Source organism: Pseudophryne corroboree, chromosome 4, assembly GCF_028390025.1.
Source record: "Pseudophryne corroboree isolate aPseCor3 chromosome 4, aPseCor3.hap2, whole genome shotgun sequence".
Taxonomy (NCBI): domain Eukaryota; kingdom Metazoa; phylum Chordata; class Amphibia; order Anura; family Myobatrachidae; genus Pseudophryne; species Pseudophryne corroboree.
In genome coordinates this window covers 225,283,710-225,295,836 of record NC_086447.1, presented here as the reverse complement: position 1 = coordinate 225,295,836, position 12,127 = coordinate 225,283,710, and the positions used below count along the sequence as shown (strand labels likewise).

The window sequence follows — 12,127 nt, the reverse complement described above, 5'->3', positions numbered from 1 at the left end:
TGCCAGCAGCTCATCATGTTGACATATCATCCAGGTAGACATGATGAATGTTGACATGATATCTATCGACGACATGCTGCATGATGACAGTTTGTCTTTTGACATCCTCATGTCGATCTGATGACGGTTGAATAGTCATGCTACACCCGTGAAAAGCAGCATTTCTCAACATGGGGGCAAAATACAAATTATTTGTTCTTTTCTTTTTTTGTTGCGTGTTCTGTTCCATAATAATTGGTCGAAATTCTAAATTGTGTAGCACAGCAGTGTAGCCTGTGGGTGCTAGTGATATTTTTTTTTTCCTGTTACTTGGATGGCACAAATTATAGGGGAGGGGGAAGGACGGGTTTTTGGAAGTGAAGATGTTGGCCCTAGCAACCAACCAGAGTCTACTTATCATTTATATAGCACCTTCTATTCTATAGCAGAAGATAATAGCTAGAATCGGATTTATTGCTATGGCCAACATCTAAAAAAAACGCACATTAGTAAATATACCCTTAAGTATCCATAAACAAAATAGTTACCAAAATACTCTCAGAGTCAGCCAGAACAGTGAAAGAGAATAGTGCCTCACAGATTCCATCCAAGAGTTAATTATTTATAAAGGTTATGGGCAGTAGGAAAAGGTTATGAATGTTGAAATTTTGTGCTGGCATTTCAGTATTTGTTTCAGAAAGGGAAAGGCAGATCAATGAAAGTATCCTGTCCTTTTAAGTAGAATATTAACAGATAACATTAGTTGTCATGGTAAAACTTGAGGTTGTTACATACGTAATCTAATTAATGGGGTTCCGTTGGCTGTAGCCATATAAATTGGCAGGTCATTGTGAAATCAAAGCCAGAAGACCATTATACGTCTAGCTACACTGTAGCTCCCTAGGATTACTTTTTTCTTTGGATTCTATTCTTTAAAACACTCCAGGAAACATTTATTGCCATAATGTGTACTGGGAGCTGCGCAAAATGCTTGGGCATTGCCCTAATTCCCCTAGCTATCCTATGCATTCTGGCTAACATATTGCTGTTTTTCCCCGGAGGAAAGGTTGCTGCTAACAATGGACATATCTCAGATGAAGTTTGGTATTTTGGGGGAATACTGGGTTCCGGAGTTTTGGTGAGTAACAGTATATGTAATTAATGGTTTCATACATTTTCAAATTATCATTCTTTATTTCCCTTTTTACTGCATTCTAAGATTAAACTTGAAATATTTTAATATGTTACAACTGAAAATGGATAGTTTTGACTTTTCTCGTTTTCATTTTTATTTATCTTTCAGTGTTAATGTATCTTTCGTCATAATTTTTTCATTGCATATGCTGTGAATTTACTACAGACTGGCTTCAGTAAAATGAAGAGACTATAGGATAAATGTAAAACCTGAGACTTACAGGCAACGCTGAGTTCCTGGCAAGTCTGCCAAATGTTTTTTTTTAAAAAAGGAATAATTTAAAGGCAAAACAAACCTGGTGGTCATTTCCAGGACAAGTCTTTAAAAAACGTGGCAGCGAAGCTTAGGCTTAGGCTGCCGGGATGGGGGGGGGGAGGTTAGGTTTAGGCAGCGGGAAGGGGGTTAGATTTAGGCACCACCAGGGAGGATTAGGGTTAGACTGCCAGGGTTAGGTTTAGGCTGCGGGAAGGGAGGGTTAGGAGGTTGGGGGGTTAGCATACTGACTTGACCCCTGTCGGGATTCTAAACATCGGAATGCCACAGCCGGTATTTTGTCCGCCAGCATCCTGACAGCTGGTATTTCAGCCCCAACCCAACAATTCTGATCGTGTTTATGCCTGCTATTTAATAAAGCAATGCTTTTAGTAGCAAGACATGCCAAGTAAAAGCATTGCCCTTTTAAATATCTGGCATAAACACAATTAGAATCACCGGGTTTTACAACCCGACACTTTGTAAATAACCCCCTAGAATAAATTGACTGAATTCAAAAGATTGGACAAATTGTAAAGATTTGGTGATCTGCAAGTTGGTTCAAAGTAACTGGAAAATCAGGCCAATCACTATGCTTGAATATAAACAAAGTAGCATCCATCAGCAAATGTCACATGTCTATAACTGTATAATGGTAGCCTGTAACGTGACAGGAGCTGACTGACTGGTGCATTATCACCTTCCACTTTATCACATCCCAGGCTTAATACATTTACCCAACTGTGCCAATTCCTTACCACATAAACACACATACACACTATGTTTATTTATTTAGTTTTACCAGAAACTGATTAACCTTCAAGTATGTTTTTGAAGTTTAGGAGGAACCTGCAACACCCAGAGAAAACCAACACAAACATGCAGAGAACACACAAACTCCACAAATATTACTTGGTCAGGATTCAGGAATGAAACTCAGGATATACCATTTAGGAGCATGAGTACAACAACTAAGTGCATTGAGTGCATAGTCTAAAGAAGGTCTATAGTATTCACAGATATCAGACATATTTCAGGAGTGTGTTAAGAGAGAAGGGACAGTCTCCATCCGGGCCCCTTCCTCTCTAGCTGGCGGTGCAAAGTGAAGGGAATAGATTCTGGTGCAGCTCTAGAGTCTACGGCGCATGAGAAAATCGCCAGCGAAATGGCCTTTGTGCCATTTTTACAGTGATTTGTGCAGTGCTGCTGCTGCTGGCGACGCGGGACTCTGGAATGCTAAAGACAGTACTTGCTGATTTTGTTCTTCTCCGTTCTGGGAGTAGCCCGGAGAGGAGATGCAACTGACAGATTTAGGGGTGGGGATGAGCTCTCCAGGGAATTAGGCTTTGCCCCCAACACAACCCCCTTACTGACACAATGTAAAACCATTAACACCAATTAAAAAAAATATATATATTCAACAAGGCAAATGTTTTATTCTTTAAGATCCACCTAATTCAGCAATATACTGTATGGCCATGAAGTGATGGAGCCCTACCCGAATGGCCTCACTCTACTGTTGCCTGGTTTTCATCCGCGAGAATATTATAAAAAGAGACTTGCCAAAGTTCTTATTGTCGGAACGTGTTTTCAACTGGTGGAATAGTAACCACAAAATTCACAAAACTGAATCAACAGTAAATAGCCCCTAGGTTCTCCCGGGATGTAGTTATGTAACCGTTGGTCAGGAGCCTGCCGGTCACAACACTTCCCCCTACACCCCGCCCCCTGAGAATCCCGACAGTAGGCATGTCGACTAGCAGGGATTATTCCCAATCGTTGTTACGCATACCCAACCCGTTCTCCCCTGTGCATCATCTGTAAAAACAAAAATCTGCTGATGCACAGTTGGAGTTCCAATAGATAGGTCGACAGTGTCTAGGTCGACACCATATGGTCAACATACATTGGGATCTTCAATACCACACCCAGTTAAATGCAAGTCAGTTTTACGGAGGGATCTTGCATGTGTTTGCATTGCGCATGCTTCAAAGATGATCGTACGCATCTATGGGTGATTTGGAGATGTATCCATCTCAGATGCATCTCCATTTGTGGCTGAGATATGTTGACCTTAGCTCTTAGGAGGTCACTGGAAATGGGCAAGGTGCAGTGCAATTTTTTTTGTGACCCCATGTCTTTTCATTTGCCCTGGTGCACCTAGTTATCAGTAATAGCCAGGGCTGCCACAAGAAATTGTGGGGCCCGGGACTGACAAAATAGGCAGGCACCCCCCCCCCCCCCCCCCACACACACACACACTTTTGCAAAAAAAATATTTTATGCAGATATTTTGGCCAAAAGTTATCAAGCCTGCCACCTCATCAAGGTGGATTCTTTAGGCAGGTACCTAACCACCCTCATTAAATAAACCCTTTTTTTTTATTATTTTCATGGTCACTAACCATGAAAACTAAATGGGCAATTAAGTATCAGATCCTTACGGAAGGATGCTAATATTTTAAAGTGATCAAGAGTCCTTTAGTTTAATATTTTGTCCAAAAGCATCAAACCTAAGTAACACGTTAACATAACTTAAAAAAAAAATACAATCAAAATAAACATGCTGCCCCCATAGTGCCAGATACACATATGCACCTATAGTGCCAGATACACATATGCCCCCAGTGGTGCCAGATACACATATGCCCTCGGCGGTGCCAGATACACATATGCCCCCAGTGGTGCCAGATACACATATGCCCTCAGCGGTGCCAGATACACATATGCCCCCAGTGGTGCCCCTTACACAATGCTCCCAGTAGTGCAAGATACGCATATGCCCTTGGCGGTGCCAGATACACATATGCCCCTAGCGGTGCCCCTTACACAATGCTCCCAGTGGTGCGAGATACACATATGGCCCCAGTGGTGCCAGTCCATTCATAAAACAACAGATCAACATTTTAAAATAAATAAATTGTATTGTCTTCATTTTATTTATATAGCTATTTATATATGGTATTATTGCAAAACATACAAGGCTCGTACACTGTTCTTCAGAGAATAATCCCTTTCTGTATATATTGCATGACATGACAGCTGAGCCAGCCCCGGACCCCCCTTCTCAGAGTCACAAACACACAATAGCTAACCAACCCCCCCCCCCATACAGTGGGGGGGGGGGTAGTCCCCCATACATTGCTAAAACCAGCACCAGGCAGAACAAGCCAGGGGGGATAATGCCATAGCAGGGGAGACACTCGGTATGGGGTCCCCCTGCCATAACATTAAACAATGGGGTCCCCCTCCCAAGCAATAACCAGCACTGGGCTGATAGCTTCAGTGCTATGCCCCGCACCCCTGGTGGCGGTGGGTGCGGGGTTCATTGTTAATATTGTTCTTTACAGGTGGCCTACAGGTCCCAGCAAGCCTGCCCCAGCATGCTGGCACTTGGAGAACCAAAAGTGCCAGCATGCCCGGACAAAATGGGCCCGCTGACACCAGTAGTCCACCTGTAAAGAATAGTAATATTGTTCTTTGCAGGTGGCCTACAGGTCACAGCAAGCCTGCCCCAGCATGCTGGCAATTGGAGAACCACAAGTGCCAGCATGCCCGGACATAATGGGCCCGCTGGCACCTGTAGTCCACCTGTAAAGAAAATATTAAAATAAAAACACCACACTATCTTTAACAAATTAGTTTATTTGTCAGGGTCTTTACCTGGGGGCGGCGGCCTTTAAGCTCTTTTGCATGGCTGCTGCCTCCCCAGGGCTTCCAGCGTCTTCCTCCGGCGTCTTCACCTGGGAGGCGGCCTTTAAGCTCTTTTGCATGGCAGCCACCTTCCCCAGGGCTTCCGGCATCTTCACCTGGTGGGCGGCAGCTGTTAAGCTCTTTTCCATAGCCGCCGCCCATCCAGGACTTTCGGCGTCTTCTGTCTTAAGGAGCTCTTCACTGCTCCTCCTCCGCCGTCGGACTGATGCACCGCTGCCTCACACTTACTTATATAAGTCAGCCGGAGGGGGTGGGGCGATGACGCAGCGAGCTGTGATTGGCTCGTGGTGGCCATCTTGAATTTAAAAAATGACGCTGAGGCGCCATTTTTGAAATTGGTACCGCTCCACTGACAAACTCTGCTAATACTCTCACCTCCACTGCATCCCGCCACCACCGCCGCCCGCACCTCCGCCACCACCGACGCCCGCAACTCCGCCGCGCCCACACAGTGATTGACAGCGGATCCAGTGACGGATCTGCTGGCCAATCACTGTGGCCTCACTGACAGGTGCATGCTTTCATGGGTTGAAAGCACGTCCCTGTATGAAAGCGGCACCTCTAATGGTGCCGCTTTCCAATGCATTTTCAATGGGCTCTAACCCCATTTAGACAGGGATAATGATTACATTAATATAAAGGAGATACTTATGACACAGAATATGTGTCATAAGTATCTTCTTTATATTATTTTAGTCATTAATGACAGGGGAGGCACTGCCTCCCCTGACTGCACGTCCCTGCCCTGCAGTGCACATGGTTTTGCCCATCTGCTAACAAACTTGATGCTACGATCAGGTCTGAATTAGGCTCCATGAGCAAGTCTATTAGGAGTGAGAGTCAGTATAGAGATTTGTATAGTGGTGCCATGTGGAGTAGTAAGAGAATAATAAATATCTGTTTGTTTTTTCTGCCTACTTGTACCTGTTATCATTGCTTGTTCACTCCATTCATTTTCTTATGTCAGTGTAACAATTTCTGTTTGTAATCATGTTTTCCTGAATAAACTCGCAACTACCCAAGCTGTCCTGATGCAGCACTCCATTCCCTTTTTTGTGGTTGATCAGCAATTACTTGGACATAATTGAATTTACTCAGGGTCTGGCTGGCCCATAGCAGCACAGGGGAATCCCCCGGTGGGCCCCACTGCCCAAAGGCCTACTCCTCCTCAGGTTCAAGACTGCTCTTGAATTATACATTATACATATGTTACACTATACTGAACAGGACTATAGTGTATTTTCTATAGCGCATTGCTGTTATCAATCTGATACATCACTATATCATCATACATGGACCAGCAGTATAATGTATACTATATATGTATATATATATATAGACATTTATATCCACAGATAAGCGGCACTCACAGGTCTAGTATAAATAAACGGGTCCAACATCCCCTACTTTGCTACGTTTCGGTTTTTATTCCAATCCTTCGTCAGGCATATATGCCTGATGAAGGTTTGGAATAAAAACCAAAACGTAGCAAATTAGGGGCTGTTGGACCCGTTTAGTTATACAAAACCCGTGAGTGCCGCTTATCTGTGGATATATCTACAACCTGCCAGTTGTTTTAGAGGGCACCGGGCAAGCTGATTATTATGGACATGAGTGCCGAATGCAAATTGCTGTATATAGTAATACATATATATATATATATATATATGTTACTGTATTTATCAAGAGGCCCAGACCATGCACTCTCTAATAGTCTAATAATCTACCACTGCATTCTCCCGGTGGGCCCTTCATGCCCCACCCCGACACTGCACTTACTGTAAGCTATGTATCATGTAATTTTATGAACGCTCTCATTAGAAGGTAGTAATGTTTATATACAACTATAACTACTTATGTACTGAACTGATATCCTATATGACATTTTGTATAAATGTAAACAACACATTTAACAATTATATTTAACAATTATGTAGCATAATATATTTATTATTATTTAGCATGTTCCTCTGTTCGCCTATGTACATAATATAGACATTTATTTAGAGTTAGCGCCTATGTACATAATATACACATTTATTTAGAGTGATCGCCTATGTACATAATATAGACATTTATTTAGAGTGATCGCCTATGTACATAATATACACATTTATTTCATGTATGCACAGAATATACATACAGTGGGGGGGGGGGGGGAGCAGGTACTGATAATCTGGGCCTGGGCTTGTTGGCGGGACCAGGTCAGCTGCTGAGGGGGATACATGTCCCCCTTTGCAGTGCTACTGATGGGGGCAAATATATTTTTTTCTGGAGAGGGGGCGTGGCCATGCTTCTAAAATTTGGCCATGCCAGCGCCCTACCACACTCCCTCTACCAATACCCCGGCCCCACTCAGCTCTCGGCGGCCCTGTATACATATTTAGAGTGTGCGCCTACGTGTGTAACTCATTTATAGCATTTGTTTCTTTGGTAGATGGTCTTCCCAGCACTGGTGTTTCTTGGGCTGAAGAACAATGACTGCTGTGGATGTTGCGGGAATGAAAAATGTGGGCAGAGATTTGCTGTAAGTTAAAAAAGAAAAATGTTTGCTAGAATACATGTAAGAAAGGCAGCCTAGATGGCTGATCACTGTTAATTTACACCAAAAATGAGTCTCCTCTCCCCGGCACAAACTCAAAAATGTTAGAACACCGCGACTTTATGGGGTGAGTTTCCAGAACTGGAATGTGAGTGTGCATCCACGTCTGTGAATAGTCAGATTGTGCATAATGCATAGCACACCTACATTTACCCTTCCACAAATTGCCCTAATGACATGTTTATATGAACATTGTACGCCTCTATCCTAGCACATTCTAACACATACTGTATTCTGGCACATAATCCTATTTATATTGTGGTGATGCTAACAGTACAAACAATAACTTAAGAAGACGGGGTTGTCCGCACCCGCTGTATGACTCTGACTCACTACCATCAATTTCGACGTAGCCTGCAGTTAAGAAGCATTGATTGATGCTATTTAAAACACAATGGAGTTTAATGGGAACACTCATTAAGTACATAATACACTATGTCACAGTCTGTAAAGAGGAAGGACAAAGTACAAGGTTTTGTCCACGCCTTTAATTAGTGATTTTATTACTTGTGTGTACAAAACCCTAATGGTAACAGAACATGTCAAGTAGAAAAGAGACATTTTAGAATGACCAACTAAACAAGGCTAAAAATCTAGTGTTATAAAAAAAAGTTGTTTTTTAAATAGTGATTTGAGGTGTCGTCAAAGTCTTAATGCCTTACTTAAGCTGTGTACATACGGTCAGATTTATCCTTTCGTATTTAACTATATAGTCAAAATCGCAAGGAAAGTTAGTGCAAATCGCACTGTGTTTAGCTAGCTGCGATATCGATGCACACTCACGCGAGTAGGTATCGCAAGGAAAGACTGTGCAGGCAAGTCAATCCTGACTATATTGTGTACAATCGAGTACAAAGTATAGTCAAAATTGGCACTTAGTTAAAACCGCACATAGTCAAAATCGAAAGAACAGATAGTCAAAATCGGTGTTTCTGGGCTCTAGGGGAGTTCAAGGGAAATCGCATAGTCAACATCGGAGATAGTCAATATCTCACTGTGTGTTTGCACCTTTAGTCCTTATAAAAAAATGTATATGAGTAGACTTGATTCACAGAGGCTATCCTCTCATCATGAAACTACCTATGGGGTAAATTCAACTAGCCACGGTAAATTACCATGGGGTGATTGATCCCCTGGGGCTATCCAATTAGCCCCAAATGGGGATAATTGGGTTGCGGGTACAGGTAATGTGACCCTGTTGACACATGAATCCATTAACTTTTCACAGATTCTGTGTGTTAACACCCATTAACCCGTGCTGCAGCCCATTAACATGCTCATTTAACAGCCGTTAACAGGGCTATCATATAAAAACTTTTCACGGACAATTGAATCCCCACTATGTCTATGGCCAAATAAAAGTTATTCATGAATGATAAAAATCCATTTTTAATTTTACATTTTTTTTAAACAGTTTAAATACTCTTACTTGCCGTGTCTTCTCTTTGCATTTCGGAGATGCTTGTAATATTATTTTCTTTAGTGTAATTAATTAGACAATTTTGGAAATGGCACAAGGTCCTATATCAAAAGGTTACATGCTTATTTAGAAAAAACAACACAGTGAGGCATTTACCTAGTAATGATCAATTTTGTTCAGTAATTCAACTTGCAAAAAAACAACAACACCATTTTGCATTCATGATTGTGAACATACTGTATGCTGACCACATTTGCTAGTGTAATAACTAAAAAAAATCCTAAATCATGCAAATTGTTGTGATTTTGATTGACTTATACAAAAGGATTTCACCACTGGCATTTTACAGATCAGCAGATTTGCCAACTCATTTCAGTGGGATTTTTAGAATGCGTGCTACATACAAAACCCAGATGAAATTAATGTGCAATTAAAATGTATAGGACATGTATTGGAAATCGTCATATACAGTATGGATGATAAATAGCTCCCTAACCAAACCCAGTGCTCAGTATAATGTGGATGGTTTCCATTAAAATATAGACACTGATGAGCATGAGATTTCATGCTACAGTGGAAACTTAAATAGGTTATACATGCTGGCTGTCATACAGGAACAGCCAGGCCAGCGCAGGGCTAAAGCCTGTATAGGGAGGGGAGAGATGCCAGTCTCAGGGGTATATTTACTAAAGAGGGGGTTTTCAGAAGTGGAGCTGTTGCCGATAGCAACCAATCAGATTCTACTTATTGTTCATCTAGCACCTTCTAGAAGATAATGGATAGAATCTGATTGGTTGCTATGGGCAACATCTCCATTTCTGTAAACCCACACTTTAGTAGATATACCCAATGTTGGACTGGGGCATGTAGGGCCCACCGGGGGAATGCAGTGGTAGGGGCCCATGTTTGGGGGTGTGGCCAGTCTCTAGAGTGGGTGTGCCCAGCCACCACATTGGTTTGCCTAACCATTTTGCAAGTGTTGGTCCTCTAGATAAATATATACAGTAAATACTGTAGTGCATGCAAGATAATGTACTAGAGTAGTAACAGCACAGTCTGGAACCTGATCCCTAGAGTCGGAGGTGGGCCTCCAGGCAGTCTTCCATAAAGACACAATTAAATATTTTGTGTATTACCTGTTTTTTTGGTTTATTCTATCTGCTATTAAAATGTAGCTGAAGATGACAATGTATTCTGCTGCAGAGAGTACTGTATGTTATGTACAGTAAGCAGTGTAATATGGGTTATTCACTATAACTTTTCTTTCTGTCTCTTCTTGTTGTTACAGATGTTTTCTTCTATGCTGTTTGCTGCCATTGGGTTTGTTGGGGCTGGCTACAGCTTCATCATCTCTATAGTTGGAATACAAAAAGGCCCAAAATGTGACATCGGCAATGGAAACTGGACATATGCTTTTGATGGGGAGTAAGTACATACAAAATAATGTGATTTGTTATAGAGAAAGATGAACATTTCCACAGGGATAACTCATACGTGGCACACTGCTGATTGCGGACTATTGTGACAGCAGGTTCCATATATCTAAATTGGACACATACTGTACTATATGTATCATTTTTGTTTCCAAATGAGCAGGTGCATCTCTATACATGCACAGCACTTGTCACGTATACATTTACATGTCTGTTTAAATAGAATTGTGTATAACAACAAACATGAACGTTTGTATAACACACAAGCAATTTGGAATTAGCAGAAGTTTTAGCCTGTGTTATAATAAGAATTTACTCACCGGTAATTCTATTTCTCGTAGTCCGTAGTGGATGCTGGGAACTCCGTAAGGACCATGGGGAATAGCGGGCTCCGAAGGAGACTGGGCACATCTAAGAAAGAATTAGGACTACCTGGTGTGCACTGGCTCCTCCCTCTATGCCCCTCCTCCAGACCTCAGTTAGGAAACTGTGCCCGGAAGAGCTGACACAATAAGGAAAGGATTTGGAATCCCGGGTAAGACTCATACCAGCCACACCAATCACACCGTACAACTCGTGATACTATACCCAGTTAACAGTATGAATAACAACTGAGCCTCTCAACCGATGGCTCCAAACAATAACCCTTTAGTTAAGCAATAACTATATACAGGTATTGCAGACAATCCGCACTTGGGATGGGCGCCCAGCATCCACTACGGACTACGAGAAATAGAATTACCGGTGAGTAAATTCTTATTTTCTCTGACGTCCTAGTGGATGCTGAGAACTCCGTAAGGACCATGGGGATTATACCAAAGCTCCCAAACGGGCGGGAGAGTGCGGATGACTCTGCAGCACCGAATGAGCAAACTCAAGGTCCTCCTCAGCCAGGGTATCAAACTTGTAGAATTTTGTAAATGTGTTTGAACCCGACCAAGTAGCAGCTCGGCAAAGTTGTAAAGCCGAGACCCCTTGGGCAGCCGCCCAAGAAGAGCCCACTTTCCTCGTGGAATGGGCTTTTATAGATTTAGGATGCGGCAGTCCAGCCGCAGAACGTGCAAGTTGAATCGTGCTACAGATCCAGCGAGCAATAGTCTGCTTAGAAGCAGGAGCACCCAGCTTGTTGGGTGCATACAGGATAAATAGCGAGTCAGTTTTCCTGACTCCAGCCGTCCTGGAAACATATATTTTCAGGGCCCTGACTACGTCCAGTAACTTGGAATCCTCCAAGTCCCGAGTAGCCGCAGGCTCCACAATAGGTTGGTTCACATGAAAAGCTGAAACCACCTTAGGAAGGAATTGGGAACGAGTCCTCAATTCCGCCCTATCCATATGAAAAATCAGATAAGGGCTTTTACAAGACAAAGCCGCCAATTCTGATACACGTCTGGCCGACACCAAAGCCAACAGCATGACCACTTTCCAGGTGAGGTATTTTAGCTCCACGGTTTTAAGTGGCTCAAACCAATGTGACTTTAGGAAATCCAACACCACGTTGAGATCCCACGGTGCCACTGGAGGCACAAAAG

At 42.6% G+C, this 12,127-nt stretch overlaps 1 protein-coding gene across 2 annotated transcripts in view; it reads left to right on the top strand.

Moving 5' to 3' along the window:
- Positions 1–678: 678 nt before the first annotated feature.
- LOC134909250 (transmembrane 4 L6 family member 4-like) overlaps positions 679–12,127 on the top strand; it is a 30,534-nt gene continuing 19,085 nt past the window's right edge. Inside the window, exons 1-3 of one of the 2 annotated variants that reach the window (XM_063915943.1) lie at positions 683–1,117; positions 7,578–7,667; positions 10,451–10,587. In XM_063915943.1, coding sequence (XP_063772013.1) covers positions 944–1,117; positions 7,578–7,667; positions 10,451–10,587 — 401 coding nt within the window. In that variant the 5' untranslated portion in view covers positions 683–943. Of the gene's footprint in view, positions 1,118–7,577; positions 7,668–10,450; positions 10,588–12,127 lie in introns of both variants that reach the window. The other variant, XM_063915944.1, reaches the window with a different exon arrangement.